The following is a 21,637-nucleotide window of genomic DNA, read 5'->3' as shown; positions in this document are numbered from 1 at the left end:
TGTTGGCTCCGATGTGCGATGCAGCTTATTACCGTCACCAAATTTAGGTTGCTACGAAAGTGATCATGAGTGAGACAAAATCTGGGGTAAAGGGTGAACACTCAAAGTCGGTGTTTTGGATTGAGCATAGCTTGATGATCTAGATAATCTGAGGAGGAGAATCTCCAGGCCAGTTGTAATTAATACCAACCTAGGCATGAGGCTCTCGGAGCCAACATTCTTGCAAGTAAAGAACTGCTCTAGAAATCATTTTGCTCTCTGTTACTTTGTAGTACAATATGTAACTTCATTGCTTATTAAGTACAATATAGACAAACCCGTGGTAGTAGAGGTGATGGAAATTTTGGCAACTATGCTTGCGTATCCCTTTAATTCCCCCTGTGAAATATACAAAAACAAAAACAAAAAGAGCACGTGCTTTAAAATCAAAGAGGCCACTGAGTCGAGAGCAAAGGAACTGCCAAGTTATTGTATGGTTCGATTACATAACCTCCTGGTGTATGTGTTTACATACACTAGGAGGAGAAAGGTACTGTCTAGCAAGCTACTCTTAAAAATCGACTCAGAAAAAGGTCAATAAACCCAGTTGCACAACTAATGGGAGCACGTTTGTGCTCTAGTGAGTTTAAAATAGCCCTCCTCCTGGGCCAAATCTTTATAGAGAGGGGTTACATATTTTTCCAGAAGAAAAGGCAGACCTTTTCACCACGCTGATGGTCAGATGATTCTGGTTGAAAAAAAAGAGGAAAATGTTTTAAATAAGTAGTTTACATACCTTCTCGGCTTTAGTTAGAGCTCTCTCATACACAATGTAGTTTTCTCCTTTCTCAAGTTCTTCATTCACAAATTCCTTAGTTTTATGACCATCGCCAACGGTAAATTTCTGAGGTTTGCTGAGTAATGGGTCATTTTCTATCTCAGCAGCAATGTAAAAATTCATGTTCTCTTTCTTAGCATCACTGGAAGCTTTCAGTTTTGAATCATAATTGTCTGGAAGCTCTTTAACGCCATTAGCGGTTTTCAGAACAATAACCTGATAAGCACTGAAAGGTATAAAACAAAATGCCAGACTAATGAGTAACATCTCGAAAAGAGGCCATTAAGATAGCATTTAGGGGCTACTGACCATTAACATCGAGAATCCGCCCACAGTTTCGTAATTCACTTAATATTTCCTAAAGGACCCTTTTAATGAACCTTTTTCAAGAACTATAAAACATCTAACGCCTCTTAAATTTTATTTCCTAAATGACACTTTTAATGAACCTTTTTCAAAAATTATTAAATATCTAACGCCTCTTAAGTTTAATTTCTGTCGCACGCACGAATCCAGCCTTCATGGAGGGAGCGTGACCTCATTTATCGAGAAGCGGCAGGTAATCTTACCTTATATCTTAATGCAGGATCTATTCCACCTCTGCTTCTTTAGAAAATCACATTCTTATTGATAATTACCTTACTGGACCATATTTTTGTTCAACAGGCCACAGATAAATATCCACAACTGTCTGAGAAACCTCAACATCGGTTATATTATGTGGATGTGGGGCTTCAGGAGCTGGTAAGGAAAAAAAATAGCTTCTGAACCACAACAACACTCTTGTACTTGTGTGTTTATAAATAGATGTCTTTTTAATTGCAATTAATCATTATTTCTTCATGTAAATTGTTGCACGTCTGTTTGCGCAATGAATTCTTAATAAAGACCTTTTTTATTATTATAACCCCTAATAATAAAAAAGGTCTTTATTAAGAATTCATTGCGCAAACAGACGTGCAACAATTTACATGAAGAAATAATGATTAATTGCAATTAAAAAGACATCTATTTATAAACACAGATTTAAAACGACTTGTCTGGACCTTAGGTAGAATATAATTATGCAACCTACTTCTCAACTGCCGTGTCCTCTGGGGAGGTAAAAGATCCCTCAAGGCAGTGTTCGTGGAAGAGATCCTTCGTCATAATTTCATATCTCTATCATGACGAATATCCAAGATACTATACCGCTTTAAGCAGTAACCTAACTTATAACACCTGGCAAAGAGCTTATCAATACTACTTAAATATTTACTATAAAAAGCACACCCCCAGACCTCAGACTTTTCGGAAGATCAATGTACATGTAACTAAATGTTCTCGTTAAAGCTATTTCTTTAAAGACATTGAGCACTATTGATTATCAACCGCCAGATTTAATATTATTTTCTTTCACCAGCAGGAAAAAAATCAATTTCACCAATTCATTTCGAAAGCACGCGAACATCGAAAACAAGGTCCATTTGTTCAAAGGGTAGATAAAGCTATCCAACGGATAAACCGCTATCGATATCCTACACTAAGAACCACATGATAGCGTTAAACTCCCTTCAAGCAAGCGTGGGTAGATCTATCTAAAACAAAAAATTGGAAAAATTTTGATATCATCAGTTTTGATTAAAATAGAAAGGTAAGAGTGTCATGGGTAAATGATCCAAGGGGGTAAGTTTCTAAAGAATCTTTGGGCTACGTCGGTGTGAGAGTATATCAAAGTAATTTTGTATTGTCAACTGAGATGATAACGGAAATTGGCCGCCGTTAGGAGTTTCAAAGCTGACGTTTCGAGCGTTGGCCCTTCATCAGAGCGAATGTTTTCTTAGATAGTTTCATAGATAACCTATTACAATGATTGGTTGGCCTCAAAGAATTTGGAAACTTACCCATCATATCTGTCATCTTTGAGACGACTTCGGAAGCGCTCTCACCACAAACAGAGGTGCCATGAACTCTAAATTTATATGTGGTGCCTGGAATCAAGCCTTCTACTTTCTGCGTTGTTGCATTTATTGCTTCTATAGTCCGCTCATCTCTGAACGTTTTATTGTAGGACTTTGTTCCAGTGTACTCCACCTACACGATTAAGTACAAAAGGCTCCGATATCAAATTACTTCAAATTTATTGTTTCTGTAATTTAAGCCGAGATATAGAATCTACGTTAATCTAATTTTAAAATCTCTGATAGGAAGTAAGCTTGGACAAATTAAATTATACAAAGTTTTTTTATAAAGCAATTTTGAATCTCGAGGAACAGTTAATATTCCGATAAAATAAATTAGTTTTGTGATTTTGACTTTTTGTTTTGATACAAATTATGCGATTTCAAGAATGGTCTTGGGATTGGATTTGAGTAAAGTCAATAGTTTCTAGCTGAAATGATGACTCTGTTCTCATTTTGGGTTACTTGCCTGGTTACTTTTGTTTTTTAAATTGAGTCAAAATATATAAAAAGGACTTCCTTTTTGTAAATATATGATGTTGTGACTAAGATACAATTGGTTTGACTTGGAATCAAGCCATTCACAAGGGTTAAAGTTTCTTGAAAATCTAGCAAAGATAAGAGTTGTTTTTTTCTTTTGAAAAGTAAATTTCATATTGAAACAAAATCCTGCATATGAAACATATTAAGGAATTCCCTTTGACATCGTCGTTACACATTTATTAGTATCAGCACTAAAAATATGAATATACATAAAACATCTCACACAAACATTAAGTTTGCCTATAGATAGTACTATAGACACCATCTTATAGATATTTTAATAATTTCATATTTCTTAGTTTTAAATTCTTAATCAGCAGAACCCCGTTGATAACAGTACTTTTGTGTTGAAGGGTTAACCTGGATAAATATTTCGATTATTATTATTATTATTATTATTATTATTATTACTATTTCAAGACATGTCTAACTATGTACGGTATACATACTACTTATAATTACATGCGAAATAATTTCTCCCAAAGGGAGCAAATACGGTAATTTTAATCCAACTTACAGCATAGACAATTGTTTCCTTTTTATCATATTGTTTCCACGCCAGGGTAATCTGGTTTGTTCCTGAGTCTGTTACTTTAAATTCCCCTGGTGCGTCAGGTCCTGTAGTTTTATGTTAGAGAACAAAAAAGTTAAAGGAAGGCCTTGTATATTGAAAAAGTTATTGAGTCAGAATAACTTGAGGAAAGAATCTAATCATATGATGAATGTTACAAGTTGTGCTTTTTTAAAAATTGTCAGTAATCATAAAATAAACAAAATAATTTTTTTAGTATTTTTTTTCACCAATCATGTCACAAACCAATACAATTTTCATAATAATCTCATCAAACTCACTTGATGTCTCCAGTTCCAAAGGTTCGCCATAGGGTCCAGGCCCTTCTGCTGTGTAAGCTCGAACAGAGACATTATATTTAGCACAAAGTTCCGAGTCAGACAGGACAACATATGTCACCGACGTATTGACAGAGGGGCTGTTAATGACAGATCGTTTGCGCAAATTTCCTTTCCTCAAGAAGACGGCCTTGACTTCATACAAAATAACTTTTCCGTGACTCTTTTCTCTTGGTAGAGGTTCCCATGAAATGTTAAAAGTCGTCTTGTCCACTGGGGAGAGTGAAAGAGGTTCTGGGCCACCACTTGGTGCTAAGAAATAGAGTAAAAAAACCTCTAAATTATTAGAGGACAGTACTACTTATTTTTAGAAAAAAACGTTGAGGTGTTCTATTCACAAAGGGGAAATATTTTCACCACGATCTGGAGAAAAATACAAAGAATTTTCGATAAACTTAACTTACAGTTTAACCTCTGTCACTTAAAATGTACCAGGACAAGTCTAAAATCTAAGATATTTCCTTTCCATAAGTGATAGCTGAACAATAAGGAATTATTTAAGTCTTTAATTAACAAAGAACAATAATTATTGTTAATTGTTCACAGCAAATGGCAATCACTTATCCTAAGTTGCTCATTTTCAACAATCCTCATCTTTCTTCCTGATTTGTTTTATTCTTTCATTTATGTTAATTAGTGTTGGCGAATCACCTTTAGATTATTTGCACTATTGTACTATATTCAATTAAGATATAGGCATAAATAATTTAGCCAATTGCCACTTTTTTCCTACTTTTGTGTTTATTCCAATTAATAAAAAGGAGTAACCCAACTAGTTTAGCTATTAAGTTATTTTGGGCGACCAGCTACTGTTTGTTCTTTGAATTAACACAATGTATAAAAATTTAGTTTAGTGTGGTAAAAATAACATGGTCATTTTTGTTCTTGTTTTTAAGAAAAGAGGTCATTTCAAGATATGAAGCGAAGTTTACCCGTTCCCTTTGTAGTTACAGTAATTGTCCTATTTGGTCCAGGTTCAATAGTCACAGCTCTAACATTAAATGTTTATGTATAGGAAGGAACAGGTGTTTTACAGTCAAACTCTTCATACCATGAACACCTGAAATACTGTCAGTAAATGTTTGGAATGTTTGTTGTATCGACATCAAATTTTTGTTGACTCTGCAATGATTCAGTAGGATTTGTATTTTGTTGAAGGAAGTTACGGAAGTGCTTTGTGAACTGGCAAGGGAAACCAAAGCCATCTTGGCCTATGCAGTATACAAATTGTGCATAAATTGTTTTAAGATACCAATATAAATAACATGAGAGAAAATTAAAAACAGTTCAGTCTACTTCAAACCAGGAGTAAGTTGCGGTAGCATTTTCCTAAAAATTTTGTTTGGATATTAAAAAATAGACTACATAACATAACTATATGACAAGAACTACTTGGCTTAACAGGTAAGGATAGCTTCCACCTAATACTGATCATAACATGGGGAACAATACATCCGGATACAAATATTAATAGCTCCATTTTTATACGATTTTGCAAGACCCCAAACTACATTTTGGAATCATTGGTATCAGATTGAAAACTATTATAATAACAATCTGACCAACACCACAACTTCATTGCCAGAAATCGCATGACACTCAGAATAATTAAAATTCCTTGGAAGCATCAATTGGAGTGTCAAAAAATTCTCTTAAAGAAACTAACGTTTGAAGAGGTTTACCATCATTTTCTTCACTTGAATAACAAATAAAAGAAGAACAGCCATTAAAAACGACGGGGTTTTGTGACAGTTCATGATTATATAAGGGTCAAGGGTTAAAAGAAAGAAGACTGGATCAAGACAGAGAACTGATAACTAAGTTTTTTTTCTTACTTCAAGTGTCTAAAATGAAAAAGAAGGGAACAAATGATTGAGACATACGTTGACATATTGTCAATGAAGAGTTCTACTTCTAAGGAAAGATGATTAAATACTTTGACAATGCCAGCTCTTGCCCTTTTCCACTCACTACAACTGTAGGTGCAGTTTCCACGGCTAATTGAGAATAAATTTATCATGGAGAACTGGATGATCCAAGATGGCAATGGCATTAAAAAGGTCTATTGTCATGGTTAAATTTCTTGCACGAAGGACTTTACTTCAAGCCTAAAAATGATTTGGCACTAAATCATCCCTTCATTGATAACCTGCATATTGTGAATGAACATTGCTCCTCTGTCATTTCATAACTTGCTTGGATAATCATTTCAAGGTTAGCAACATGATGAAAGTAACTAATTTTTTGGGCCTGCAGTAATTCTTTCAGGCAGAATAGCATTTTTTCAGGCAGAATAACATTCAAGAATCGTTTTTGCTGTCCAGGGTTTTCAGGGTTTCACAGTAATAAGAATTATCAAAGGATCATAATTCTTACCAGCCTCCTATGTTTTCTTAAAACCAACTGTTCTATTAATATTATGAAAAGAAAGAAAGCTCCATATGGGAGGAAATTCACCGAGTATTTGGGCAACAATATAAATATTCTACATGTCTTACCATCCTCTTTTGTTCTTTCAGTTAAAATGGAACTCTTTGGTCCATCACCAACAGAAGTGAATGCCAGTATTTCAAATTCATATTCTGTGTACTTGTAAAGCCCAGTGACTACTTCAATACGCGTTGACTCATCTGTTATATACTGCATCAATCCTGGTCCTGCAGAGCCTTTCTCTTGATAGAACAATTTAAATCCTTTGATTATTCCATTTCTGGAATTTGCTGGCGGTAACTGCCAGGATGCTGTAATACTAGTAGAAGAGGATGCAGTCAGATTAAAGCCACTAGGAGGCTTTGAAGGAGCTGTAATAAGGAAGATACATTTATGTTGGGATAATAATCATAATAATTTCTAAATCATATTTATTACATCATGAAGATATCATTTCATCATCACCTTTCTTTCATCATTGAGCAGAAATCTTTTCAGAAATCTTTTTTTGCTTAATTATGCAAATATGTTGAGAAAAATTAGCATTTTGTACATGATTTACCCAGTTAAATTCTGGTACACTATTCAAAATAAGTTAGTTTAATTGCCATATAATCTGTGCTAAGACAGCATTTTTGAAAGAAAGGGAATCTGATGACATTTCACCTCTATTTTTAAAAATCTCTCCTTGGGTGGAAAAAAAAATTGATTTAAAAATGGATGAGGTTCCAAAAAATGATGGTCATGGACCCTCATACATAAATTATTATCAACCTCTTACACAAAATAGGTGCACCTTTGGGGTCTAAATACATATGGAAGGCTGCCAATAAAAAAACAATCAGAATCGCCAACATCTTCCAACAAGCATAATTTTCATGAGCAAATTGAAATGCTATAATTGCTAATCAAGATGCAATCATTTGGTTAGTTATGTTGAAATAGTTTCCTGTATACTATAATTAAGTCATAGTCTTTCCCCTCACAAAACTCTGGTTACATATCTATTTTCAATATTCTCTTAATAACTCTTCAGAAGAGAAGACATATCTAGCCTTTGATTAAATCACAAATGACAACTCTAACCATCCTCTTTTGTTCTATTAACAACCACAGAGCTGTTTTTTCCATCACCAACAGAAGTGAAGGCCAACACTTGAAATTCATATTCTGTGTACTTATCAAGCCCATCAACAACTTTGTTTAAAACTGCTGCACTTTTAATAAGAAGGACAGTTCCTGGCCCTGAAGAACTTCTCTTTTTGTAAAACAGTTTAAAGCCATTGATTATTCCATTTCTAGAATTTTCAGCTGGTAACTGCCAGGATGCTCTAACACTGGTAGAAGAGGTTGCCCCGACCATAAAGTTAGATGGAGGTTGTGAAGGAACTGCAATTGGATAGTGTTTTGATCAGTACGCTTACTTGTAAAAAACATCTAAATTCTTAATGTAAAATCTCTACTTTTCCATTCAAATTCATTGCTTTTTCTGTTTTGAAAGTTTTTATAAAGTAAATAATTGAATCAATCAAAAGTAACTGCATGGATATTTTTCCTTAAGCTCACTTGATGTAAAATCTTCACCTGTCAACTCAAATTTATTGCTATTATGTTTTGAAAGTTTTGATAGAATAAATTATCAATTCGATCCAAGGTAACATCATGGTTATTTATTCCTTTGGTCACCTACTCAACCACGCACCCTTGATAAACATACAACACACCATAAACACAGCAATGAGATTATCATCCTTCCCAATCTGTCACATACCATCTTCCATTGTCCTTTCCACCTCAACAGAACTATTTGGTCCATCACCATCAGAGGTGAAGGCCAACACTGTAAATTCGTACTCTGTGTACTTATCAAGCCAGGTGACATTTCTACTTAATGTCGATCCCTTGCTAATAGTCAAGGTCGTTGCTGATCCACCAGAACCTTTCTTTTTGTAGAACAGTTTAAACCCTGTAATGTTTCTTCCATGTCTGGCAAAGACTGGTGGCAACTGCCAGGAAGCTGTGATGCTGATCGAAGAGCTTGCAGTTAACTTGAAGGCTGCCGGAGGTTGTGATGGAACTGAAATGAACAATATCAGTAGCTTGTTATAATTTTTAGTTGATTTAGTGATATGAATGTAAATTAATCACCCTCATGACGTTAGAGAGCCTTAGATATTCCTCGGATCAAAGTGAAGGATCATGGGACTGTGTACATGCATTAAATATACATTATTTGTATCCCGAGTGTGAAGATGTGCTATACATAAAAGGAGAGAAATGATGCTGTTGTAATGGAAACCCACTGAGCTCCAGAATCTACAATGTACAATGCTACAATCACATCAGACACTGTTTCGTATCAAGCACAAATAATAATCTAAGCAAAACTTTTTTTTCAATTTAACAGAAAGAGAACCTGAAGGATCTGAGCCGAATATATTCAAGAATTTTAAAACGATATTTAAGTCTTTTAAAAAAACCTAAATTTATTGATTTTCAAATTCTCTCATCTCTTATGGTCAGCTATATAGTGGTTTTTAAAAAAATTTTCACCTGACCAATTACAAGGCTCTATCAATATTGGATAGTTTATAACTCGTCTTTAGCTAGCTCTGCACGATTACCTAGGCTTGTCTTCCACAAATAATTTGAATAATATGACTTCATTTCTGTCTCAGGGGGAGAAAAAAACAAGAGCAAATAAATACCTTTTGTTAGAAGTATTCCATAAACTTCCACTCTCAGAGCTTTAAAGCTATTGTATGCCGTTGGCTTAAAACGGATAAACTTTGCACTTGCAAATTCCTGGAGACTGTTTTTTACGATGCCATTTCGATTTGAGTTTCCGAGAAAGACCTGTAGTTTGTGGTACAAAATGTGAAATAATTGTGTCAAAATAGTCTTGATAGTACTGCTTCATTGACCACTATTAAGTATCAGTTGCTTACACGTCTCTAATAGCTATTGAAAGACCTAGTTTCTATTGTTACAAAACTAACTCAAAAACACCGGTACCTGACCCTGTATACCATTTCTGGTGAATAGCCTAAGGGAGAGGTACAAGTAGTTCGAAAGAGATTACAATATGAGAACCACTGGAAACAACACCGAAAAATAAGATTTTTCGAAAGCCTTTTCACACAATATTTTTATTTTCTTTGCTATAGACTACATACTTTATTAAACAACAAGACTGAGCCTTGACCAGGTACACACTTCTTTTACCTCCCTCCACTTGACTCAAAAAATTGAGACAGTGTTCTAGGACCTAGATACTATTGGCTTTTTTGTAACTTACATGAATATTCACATGACTTTTATATAAACTTACCCTGTCTGCATTGTTTTCTTGGTAGGTAACCATAGTGGTATCATCAACTGATAACTGAATCTTGTAGTTTTCTGTCCACTCGTTGATACCATTAGCTCCTTGAGTAGCAACAGCACAGATAACATACTCATACAGAAGGTCAATTTGGAGGTAGTCGGCAGGATCGGAAGTAGTCGAGGGTGCCCAACCCCGCTTATTTTTATTTAGTCGACCATAAGAGGGTAAATACTTATTATTAAAATGCGATGAGGCAGAGAAGCTGCTGTCTGGAATTGTACCACCACTGGCCAGACCAATGGCCTCCATTTCACAAGCTGCAAGGTAATAATTTAAATCAGCCTTCATAGTGCCATGCAAATTGTAATCATATTAGGTCTGCGGTCTTATGCATGCGTCGTGGGACGTGTAAGCATAAGACATGTTCGTTTATCAAATAAATTATAAGTTGAGATCACGATGAGGCTCCATGTATCTTTATACAAATCATGTTTAATAATTCAAGTGATCAAACAAATAACTTGTAGAAGATCTGTAGACCAACTCTCACTTCAAATCACTTGGTATTTTTACCCGATACTTTAAGGCCATTAATTTGCATTATTAACTTTACAAAACAAACAATAGATCTATAAGTTAAAGCTTACCAGATTATTTTAATAACTCATAATGACGTTTTAAGTACCAAACAATAGCTTCAAATTCAGTCTTTTTCTATCAGCTGTTCTCATTTCACATGCTTTGAAAAACTTGCGTAAAGATTAAAAGAGTATCTTAGACTACCCTACAATGTGATAACAATACTGGTACCACGATAATAGCAGACATGCAAAAAATGCATTGAAGCTTCAAACTCACTTGGGTTTTTTTTCACTCCAAATACCTCTGTCCTCATACACACCCCAGCCTGGTGCGTTCGTGGCCGGAATCGCAGTTGTTTTGCTAACACTCCATAAACAACATGCTTCTTTTCCGAGTTCCTGTCATCATTTCCTCTCAGAAACTTTGAACCAAAAAAATAGTCAAAAGTCATCAATAGTGTTTTTCTCAAATTAAGAACGTAGCAGATATAAGAATACAAATAGTTTAAATACTATTAACATCAACAATTCTTAGGACAAGACTTATTTTACCTGTAAGATATTCTATATTGTCAGACTTTACAATCCATGTTCTATTGGCATATAACTAGCTGTAGCAGCTATGCTTCAGAGTCTATTTCCAATTTACCTTGGTTTTTCCACTTTCCTCATAGTCTGTCCAATTTATCCCATTTGTGGAAAATTGTAATGTGTAATTCTTCACCCACTGATCTGCATGAGAATTCCCTTGAGTGGACACAGCACAGATGATATAAATTGCCTGTAGATCAATCTGTAGATATGGATTAGTGTCGCTTGTTCGTGCACACCATGATGATCCAGATGTGTAGTTCAGTCGACCATTTATGGCTGGTGTGCTGGCACTTTGTTCAGAAGAAGCAGTTATATCACTATTTGGAATTGTTCCACCTCCCATTCCAAGGTCAAAATCAACACAAGCCCCTATAGAAGCAAAATCTACATTTGCATTATGACATATTCACAATTATAATTGTAACAAGGATAAAGGATTGGATTTAAAAGGGACGCGCAAGCCTTGATTCTCTCTAATGGGTACCTCTAGTTAAAGGTCCAGATAGTTAACAAGTGGCTAATGGTGCATATTTAACGAGCTGCAAAGCGTGAGAGAAAAACAAACTCGTTTTTTAGAGTCTGGTGAAAAGTGATCCAAATGCTGCTCAATGTACAATACATTAATAGAGGGATTGTATAATGATAAACCTCTATCTGGCTTGCTGGTATGTCGACTAATAATGTCCTTGACTGAGGGTTTCTACTCATAATTACTCATTTGCCCTCCAAGCTTCGCTACTTTGCCAAATGTTTATTTTCCGGACAATATCTCAGCTACAGACATACCAACCGCCTGATGGTTTATTTACTAAATAACTCGACACAGGAAAACAGGGTTTTTAACCCTTCCTTAGATGAAAGATAAATTGAATTTTTGGGTAAATGCACGATTTCTGGGGTGCAAGGCAAGAATGTACAGGTTGGTCGAAATGCGACTGAGTTAACCAATATATACTGGAATTCGCATAATCCATGATATCAGTTCCTAAATGAAAAGAACAACGGCAAAAATATTAGACTATATTTGAAACTATCTCTGTCTTAGAATAGTGCCGAGTTAAACTGAAATCCTTCCATTAAAGTGTATACCTAAAATCACCGAGTACATAGTATAGGTAGCATAATTTCCTCGAGTGGTTTATTTTGACACTGATAAAAAGTCTACTAAGTAAACATAATGGTTTCGGACTCTATCTATTTGCTAAATAATGTAAAGTTTAAATTGCTTTTCGTAAATAACTCTTTCCTTCCTAGCCGAGCTAGCCAAAAAAGCATGAAGGAGTCAACATTCACATTCGTTTTAAGATAATGTTTTCATGAAAAGGAGAAGCGAAACCCGGAAGAGCTTTCCTATCTTTTTGGTATTGATGCTGTCTGCATTGGCGATTAAGTTGCAATGGTATTCGGTCTTAAGCTTTAGCTCCCTAAACTAAAAGATATATCCCACCATTTCTGCTAATTGTAGCATTCAAAATTACAATAAACCTTTCAAGTAGATTTGATATGATATAGCGCTCACTTGAAGCCAGAGTAAGAAATACAGCGAGAACAACTACACGGAAACAAAGCTCGAGATTAAACTGCGCCATGTTTTGATTGAGTGTGTCACGGTATGTGGTCACGATTGATTTGCTAGTTCGGCCTTTTGTAACAGAAAGCTCATGCGACAAAACATGTCTGTTTCCTTGCCACTCAAGCTCGTATTTGCATAATTTGTAGCATTACGCTAAGACATGTAAATCTGGAGCTTTCAATCAGTTTATGCTTATTTCTAAATAATGCATTTTGTTCTTTGCAGTATTTTATAGTTATCACATAAGTTTGTGTAGGTTTGTCGTTCAGATTGAATTTCACCCTTTGATGCTATGGATGTGGATTTTCATGTACGATCTAGTTGATTTCAGCTACAGTGGAAACATTTTTATTCCAGCTGAAGTATGTAAGTTTGAGTTTTTAGTAGTTCGACCCAAACTCTATTTTAAGTATTTCAAAGAACCGTATTTCTTTAACGAAAGGCCCGTGTGCTTATTTAAAAATTGTAAAGAAACTCTGCAAGCACATGAAGGTAAACATAACTGGAACGGAAAAGAATCTACTCTCCTGTACTGATGCGGCGGTGGTTGAAGCCCAAAATGTTATCGATAAAGTGGCAATAGAAACAAGATTTCCTTGTATCCCTACTAGAAATTGAAGAAAGTGAGATAGGGGTTCGCTTATTCGGGAGAGTAATAATTTAAATCAGCCTTCATAGTGCCACGCAAATTGTAATCATATTAGGTCTGCGGTCTTATGCATGCGTCGTGGGACGTGTAAGCATAAGACATGTTCGTTTACCAAATAAATTATAAGTTGAGACCACGATGAGGCTCCATGTATCTTTATACAAATCATGTTTAATAATTCAAGTGATCAAACAAATAACTTGTAGAAGATCTGTAGACCAACTCTCACTCACTTCACTGTAATTGTAAATAGGTATTTTGCGAAGCCGGTCAGTCAATGCAGTGGTAGCTATTCGCTTTCTGTCCGACGCTCGATATTTTATCGCCACGGTCGCATATCGTTAACTACAAGGGAAACTGGGCGAGAGGTAGCCATGAGCTTGACTCGCGGGGGCAAAAGGAAACGGCCTCCTTCACCTGCATGGGCATGCGCGCGTGTGAATCGCGCACCTTCCTCGCTTGAGAAACGGAAATGAATAATGATTGTTTCATTGCGAAACTGAACGAAATACTGGAAAAGGCAGACAATTTCAATTATCTGTTTGCTCTCCTTAAGCTCCAATGTAAGCATAATGTATTGATTTTTGTCCGCAAGATTGGAAAAGACACGTTTCTGAGGCAGACATGGAATCAGTCAATGCCTGATGCAAAGGCATGCGTAGAAGTTTAGTCAACGACGGTCGCAATAAATATGTTCGACGACAAAATCTCAGTTAAATGACTTGTATTAGTATTACTTTAAAACTTACCCTCAGCACGATTATCTACCAGGTTGTTCTATTAGCTTCAAAACCCAAATTTTTCATGGATGAGAATGAATTTTTCGACAGAAAGGTGCGTGGCGTCGTTTTACCCCCAAGGACTGTTTGAACTGAATGTTCACAAGTCGCTTGAACGTACTTTAGCATTTAGTAAATGTAGCGAATAAACCCAAATTTATTCAATTGTTTGGTCACATTCCCAAACATGCTTTGGAAAGGATTGTTTTTAAAGAGAGCTTGGTATCTGTCCTAAGATTAATAAACAATACTCTAATCTGGTTTTAATGCTGACAGCATTAGCGATTAAGTTACGATGGTACGCGGAAGTCTTAAGCTCCAGCTCTCAAAACTGCAAGACATATCCCACTATTTCTGTTAAATGTAGTATTCAAATAAAAATAAATCTTTCGAGTAGATTTGATATGATATGGTGCTCACCTGAAGCCAGAGGAAGAAATGCAACGAGAACAATTACACAGGAACAAAGCTCGAGATTAAACTGCGCCATGTTTCAATTGTGTGTCACGGTATGCGGTCACGCAAGATGTCTTTGGGCAAAATTTCCGCACAGCCCCATACTTCATTATGCCTACAGTCTTTTGTTGAAGAAAACAATAGCGCAAACAATAGATTACCTTTGGGACTATCCGCTTTGTTTTTAAGAAGTTGAATTTTTTTTAAGCCTTTATTCAAATCTTCGTAAAGTGCGAAAATAATTGTGTCGAGATGATACGTGGAAAAACCAAACGAATACGTGTAAATCAACGGGTGCGGAAATATGACCCATTTATGAGAAATAAAAAAAAATTACACATTCGCCACAAAACCAAGCTTGTCTTTGTAAAGTTTGTAGGAATATCGTCAATACATGTAAATCTTATTTTTAAATCAGTTTATGTTAATTTCTAAATTATGATGCATTTAGTTCTTTAAAGTATTTATAGTTGTTACAAAAGCTTGCGTGTCGGTTTTTTTTATCAGTTTGGATTTCACCCCTTGATGATGCTATGGACGTAGCAGTAATAATTTAATCACTGGGTTTTTTAGATTTCCAAGTACGTTTTGTAACATGACCAACGTAAAGCGCGCGCTCTGATTGGTCAATTTACTGCCTACGATTTGCCCATGGGAGTTTGCCGTGACTTGAAGAATACAACGACTAGTTATCGCGCGCTCGTTTTAACTACACGAACATTTTTGGTTCAATAAAAAGACAACTCTTTTGCTACAATGTGTCAATATATGCGTTATTAAAGAAGCTGAATATTGGATATTGGCCGAGTTCCTTTTTTTTCTTTTGCATTTTACGGACCGAGATAATACTGTTATCTGATAAAGCTTGAGTCAGAATGTACGCATTACGTTGTCTGTAATCCTGATAAATAAAGATCGAAAGAAAATATGAACATTAAGTTAAGCAACAGGAGTTTACCAATACGAAAAGAATAACAACACCGCAATCCAAGAAGGAAAACCTAAATGAGTATCTGCTTAGAAATTGGCCCTTTAACCTCTAAAGGTCACTAGCATTTAATTTCTCCTTACAATATCACTCCTGAATCACATATTAAGGTAATAAGAATAAAGAAAATGACCACCAGCTGAAGAAGCCCGTGATTGTTAAACAAATTCTCCTCGTCAGCACTTTAGGAAATGTATATAGAGCAGTATGGAGAATATGCATACTGATGTTAGGGTGGAAAGGGTTAAACAATTCAAAAGTACACTACACGGATACTTTGCAACCAAAGCTTCCTAAACCTAAAAGTACTGAGTTTTTTCTAATCAACACGTTGGAATTACAGAGCATGTTGTAAAAAGATATCTTTTCGTGAAAACTTTTTATTCCATTATCTACAACCATTCTGTTGCTTAGATACAGTTGAATATAATAATATTTATATTTTAATGCATAGGAAAAATCTTTCCAAACATTTTTCAATTTAACCCTTTAACTCCCATGAGTGACCAAGGCAGAATTTTTCCTTACAGTATCAATACAATATCAACCAGATGAGTGATGAGAATAAAGAAAAATATCAATTTATAGATAATTAGTTGATTCAATACTAAATTCTCTGAATGAACATTATAAGAATTGTATAGTTGACAGTAGGGAGAATTACAAATTTGATCTGGGAGTTAAAGGGTTAATAAAATATAGGAGATAGGAGATGAACTTTGTTCGTTTGTCTCACGATAGAGTCACTTAAGATGTAGATCGCGACGTTTCGACTGTAATGCTGCTCGTCTTCATCAGGCGATGAGGTCGATTGTTTACGTTTCGCTATTTGTAGCACGCTGCTATCAGTGCATTTCGATCCTCATTATTATTCCAAACGTCGACTCTAAGTGACTCTATCGTGAGACACGAACAACGTTCATCTCCCATTTTCTTCAATTTGTAAATAGCCTGACTAAGATATATCTTCAAGAGACTAGAGTGTAAATTTTCTATTCAGCTATCAACAAATATCTAACAATAATATTCTGTTAGCTAACCTTTTTCAATTTCTTCAAAGGAAGAGTACAAACCAGATTTGTTTTACGATTTAGAAGAATCTACTATGTATAAGAACATAATAAACGGTTCAAAAAATGTAATTTTCCTTAAAAGTTAAAATATAAGGAACAACTTCCATTACATTTTTACATTTTGCTCTCTTTTTATATCTACTGGCTCTTAAACGAGTTTGCAAATTCAGTACTTTAACTTTAATTCTGGTTCAGAACTCACTTTAACTCGAATTGAAATTTTCATGCTGCCACTGGGATATGCAATTGCAGATTAAATCTCACTTGATAGAATGGATTCCCTATAATAGTACAGGTATGCGTAAAATACGAGAAAGATTCATATAATTAATTTCGAATCGACCAAATAAAAGTCGTTGCTAGCCGAGGAAGCTCTTACAGCCGCACTGCTGTAAATTGGCTGATAAACTGCCTTGACCAGAAACCAATTGTAGTCATGTCTGTTCTTGAGGAAATTATTTGGGGATTATCATATTTCCTCGTACACTTCTTCATTTTGTTTCCCGCCAATTTCTTTCTGAAGCACCATATTGTAATATTCGGGGTTCATGGGTACTTCCTGTGGCGACTGATACTCAGTTGGAACATGAGACAGTTTATGGTTCGGGAGCCTGGCTTTGAGTTCCATATACGTATTTGGGTCTGAAGCTTGTTCATCATTCGACTGTCGATCAGGTGAAGATTTGACGCCGTGAAAGTCAACCTTTTCTTTACCCTGTATCCTTTCACTAGGAACAGCTCGTCTCCGCTGCCATAGCAGCCCACAAATTATGATGAGCAACACAACCACAGCACAAGATAGTGCAATTACACTAGCAAGGAAGATGCTTCGTGGTATACCTTGCGAAGGAAAACCAACGACTTTAGAACCAACCATCAAACACTGAAAACATAGTTTAGTTGTTGTTGTTGTTTTTTTTTTAAGTAATTTCACGCTGAGGAATACGAAGTTTCTTTTAACCCCGAAACCTAAATGCTTTAACAAACGTTCTCGTCTTTAGGTCGTTCTTCATTCTATCCCATAATTTTCTTATTCTTTCTTCATTCAAAATTCGTCCTTCAGAGACTTTGAGCCATTAGGACAACAACAGGAGAAACACAGAAATATTTTTTAGCCTTGAGCACCCTCAACAATGGTATATATAGCTCTTTTTTTCTTTAGTTACAGCCTAACAGGCCAATTTTGATATATGGAATGATCTAACTGCATTGCACACTATGATAACTTTCTAATTGAAGAAAGAAAATGTAACTTCACATAGAACAACGTCGGCGCATTAGACCACCACAAAATTTTGCTTTTGATACATAAATGATTATACAAAAAAACTGTAATTAGAACCCCCAAAAACTCTTAACTGGACTTCATAGTTCTGGGCTTTCCAAAATTTTTGAAAGGAAAACATTTAAGAATGTTCGAATATTTAGGAGGAATATTTACCCTCATCATCTTGATTATCTTTAGGAGAAAGCAGAGTGATTGTATACTCTGTTGATCCAAGGCTGTTTGTAGCGTGACACACATACTCCCCATAATCTTGTCTATCCCGTGGCGTGACGATGATACTGTTATTCATCAACTTGATGTTATCACTAGTTGGAACCTGGCCATCTTTCGTCCAAGAGTAGTTAAATGGGATATAACTTGATGCTTGACATGAGAGAAAACACGGAGTTTGCTTTTCACAAATTACTTCAGAAGGGGAAAGCTCTTCCATTATTCTGGGTGGCACTGTGTGGAAAGAGTAAAAATTGTATTGAGACTAGAAGAAATTTTGACAAAATCATGCTCATGCAAAACGGGGAAGGGTATAACAAACATATGGGAACACTACCATGATGTACGTTTGGTTTGCACTTTGAGTAGTCGTTTGCCTTGTTGTTACCGGTAACTTTCCAAATGCTATTTTAACCTTCAACTCCAATAACTGTTGAATGACCTGTAAATAAGAGGCTGGAGTACGTTTTATACGAGTTGCTATGGTGATCATCGTGGTGCTTAGCATAACCATACTTGGTCATTAACTTTGGTAAAGGTTGGCAAATTCTCTGACGTATTGTTAAAAATAATACACCTGCTCTTCCACATATTTACCTCACAGAAGAAATAATTGAGCAATTGTTGTGTAATTTTTAATATAGTTGTAAATCAGTTTCTACGTACCAGCAACAATTAGTACCGTAGACGTACGGCTCTCTCCAAACAAGTTCATTGCTTTACATTCATAAACGCCACTGTCACCAGGGACAACATCTTGTATAATAAGTATCTTGCCGCTGTTCTTGAACTGAGCGCGAGGTATACTGGTAAGTCCATCTTTGGTCCAGGTAACAGAAGCCTCAAGGTCACCACTAACATCACAAGTCAACACCGCCAGTTCGCCAACTGCTGTAATGGTTCTTTCAGGAAGATCATTGACGTGAGGTTTATCTGAGATTTGATAAAAATGGATTAGTTATTCCTTAACAAAGCTCAGGACAAAAAGTAGCGTGCTGGCTTTGCAGCCTCTCTTCTCAGCTAAACAATAACATAAAAAGCTCCTCAGTTGATGGCCAACTTCAAAACAGACAACCAACCAAATCAGCATTTTAGCCTTTCATTGTTAAACAAATCAAAGGTTAGATCAAATTAGGTTCAAGTGTGCTCACTGAGTGCTTAACGTCTCCGAATATCTGAATAAGAAAAACATATGAAGGAAATAAAACAAAACAAGACAACAAAACACAAATAGTATCACCTGGAAGGAACAAAACCTTTGTTATCGATGTCTACGAAATAAGGCTGCACTTACAAAGGTTGCAAAATAGAACCACAAAAAAATTAGCTATTCATATGCAACCATGTGGTGCGCTTGAGTATGACATTACAAGCTTGCTAAAAACTGTTAGTAAAACTTTCGCCAAGACCAAAAGGCTAGTATCAAAAGCAGGATGATGATTTAGGAGGAAAAGCTCCTGAGATATCTGAATACATACCATTAATAAATGGATGGGTCAGTTTTATTAATCAGTTTTTACATTAGACGAGTAGAACTTCCCTTTCGATGATAGAAATATCGTTATCGCAACTTTGTCACAATAATGAAATGTATCTTTTAGATCTCAAGCAGCCCAGTTGCAAACATTCGTGGGCAGTCCCAGGTTGCTTTGCAATGCTTGATTTTAAGTTTTCTTTGGTGGCTTTGCAGCGATTCTCTTCACGCCTTCCTCGGCCCTATCAATTAATTTTTTTTCTTCGACTATTCATGGAAAATTTTGTGGGATTCATCTTCTTTTGTTTGTCAGACCTTTTGTAAAAGCTGTCTTGAGCCTCTGTAGTGTTGTAGCTGTCATCTCCAAACATTCCCGAACAGTTTTCAAGTACAATCATGCTCTTGTCTTAAGAGTTTACTATCACCGTTCTAGCAGTTCTGTTAAAGCTTGCATAGGCGGCCATCAAATTTTTGTCTGCAAACAAGGGTTCCTGGGTACCATGAAAAGTTCAGGGCCATGCTTTGTCCTAGGCTTACATGGCTTCCATGTAGTCTTACGGTCCGCTAAGAAAGACATCGGCCTAGAGTGAGGGCTCATGGCCGTTTTCTAGGGATTTGACCGCTCTAAGAGCCCTATTTCATCTAAGGCTTGCCTCCGACACATTGTTATTCCCTAGAAATCCCTAGCATTTGTTTTCTATTATTTTAAGCAAAGCAGCCATTAAACTCAGAACTTAAATAAGTATTCTTAATTGGCCATACAGAGAGAATATACTTTTGATCTCATCACAAACCAAATACACAGCTTTCAAAATGTCACTTTCCGTTCCTTTCCATTTTCTTTCAAGTGCATGAGATCTTAAAAGAGGCATAAAGTTTGTATAAAGGCAAAGTTTTTTAACTTCTCAATGCCTAAAAACATTTCAGCACAGAATCTGTGGGCTAAACATGTATAACTAACCCTACAAAACCCCGAATACTATAAACCACAAAACGCCATTTTGGTTACTGCAAATGTAAAATTAAACAATAACAATAAAGATCAAACATCTTTTTAAAGTTCTTACCACGTTTCATGGTTCTCACCACCACTACAGGAGAACTCCTTGGTCCATCACCAACTGAAGTAAAGGCTAATACTTCAAATTCATATTCGGTGTAAATATCAAGTCCAGCGACATCTCTACTTAATACTGTTCCATTGTTCATGGTCAAGGTGGTTGCTAGTCCAGCAGAGTCTCTCTTTTTGTAAAACAATTTGAATCCTATAATTATTCCATTTCTGGAGTCTGCTGGTGGTAACTGCCAGGATGCTGTGATAATTGTAGAAGTAACTGCAGTCGCACTGAAGCTCCTCGGGGCTTGTGATGGAGCTGCAATTAAAAAACTGTAGCACTTAATGCCTTACTGGTCTTGTTAGTTGTTACTACCAAACAATGAAGCCTTTGAAAAATTACCTCGCTCCTAACCTGTAACTTTACAGCTCAGTTGGTAGCAACACCCATCTAGTATCTGGGGGAAGTGGGTTCAAATCCCATCGATGCCTAAATCAGTTACAAGCTTCTTTGCTGCAATTGCTTGAAATTACAGCCTACCTGGGAGGATCATTTCTTTCCTTGATGCTATCCGCAGTTCTTATTAATTTATTTATAAAAGTCGTGTTAATCTTTTCCCTTTCACTCTCACTTATCACATACCATCTTCTTTTGTTCTCTCCACCTCAACAGCGCTCTTTGGTCCATCACCATCAGAAGTGAAGGCCAACATTTGAAATTCGTACTCTGTGTACTTATCAAGCCCGGTGACATTTCTACTTAATGTCGATCCACTGTTTATAGTCAGGGTTGTTGCTGACCCCACAGAACCTTTCTTTCGATAGAACAGTTTAAACCCTGTAATGTTTCTTCCATGTCTGGCAAAAACTGGTGGCAACTGCCAGGAAGCTGTGATGCTGGTAGAAGAGCTTGCAGTTAACTTGAAGACTGCTAGAGGTTGTGATGGAACT

The 21,637-nt window shown here is 36.0% G+C and overlaps 2 protein-coding genes across 2 annotated transcripts in view; both read right to left on the bottom strand.

The window, feature by feature from the left end:
- Positions 1-21,637, bottom strand: part of LOC149037127 (protein sidekick-2-like) — a 30,600-nt gene that overhangs the window by 3,639 nt on the left and 5,324 nt on the right. Inside the window, exons 6-20 of the mRNA XM_089188405.1 lie at positions 21,330-21,635; positions 20,703-21,005; positions 11,198-11,511; positions 10,826-10,970; positions 9,971-10,284; positions 9,348-9,495; positions 8,411-8,716; positions 7,726-8,028; positions 6,570-7,010; positions 4,153-4,461; positions 3,818-3,918; positions 2,701-2,890; positions 1,456-1,558; positions 776-1,043; positions 318-378 (exon numbers count right to left, since the gene is read on the bottom strand). Coding sequence (XP_089044531.1) covers positions 318-378; positions 776-1,043; positions 1,456-1,558; positions 2,701-2,890; positions 3,818-3,918; positions 4,153-4,461; positions 6,570-7,010; positions 7,726-8,028; positions 8,411-8,716; positions 9,348-9,495; positions 9,971-10,284; positions 10,826-10,970; positions 11,198-11,511; positions 20,703-21,005; positions 21,330-21,635 — 3,612 coding nt within the window. The remainder of the gene's footprint in view (positions 1-317; positions 379-775; positions 1,044-1,455; positions 1,559-2,700; positions 2,891-3,817; positions 3,919-4,152; positions 4,462-6,569; positions 7,011-7,725; positions 8,029-8,410; positions 8,717-9,347; positions 9,496-9,970; positions 10,285-10,825; positions 10,971-11,197; positions 11,512-20,702; positions 21,006-21,329; positions 21,636-21,637) is intronic.
- LOC149037128 (neural cell adhesion molecule 1-like) lies at positions 16,565-19,113 on the bottom strand (the record flags this gene model as incomplete). Its single annotated transcript, XM_089188331.1, has 3 exons — positions 16,565-17,500; positions 18,102-18,392; positions 18,825-19,113. Coding segments are annotated over 3 exons (951 nt in total), but the record flags the coding sequence as incomplete, so codon positions are not given.

This window comes from Pocillopora damicornis, chromosome 11 (assembly GCF_964200805.1).
Source record: "Pocillopora damicornis chromosome 11, jaPocDami1.2, whole genome shotgun sequence".
Taxonomy (NCBI): Eukaryota; Metazoa; Cnidaria; class Anthozoa; order Scleractinia; family Pocilloporidae; genus Pocillopora; species Pocillopora damicornis.
Note: the sequence above shows the minus strand (reverse complement) of the source record. Positions and strands in the feature narration are given on the sequence as shown.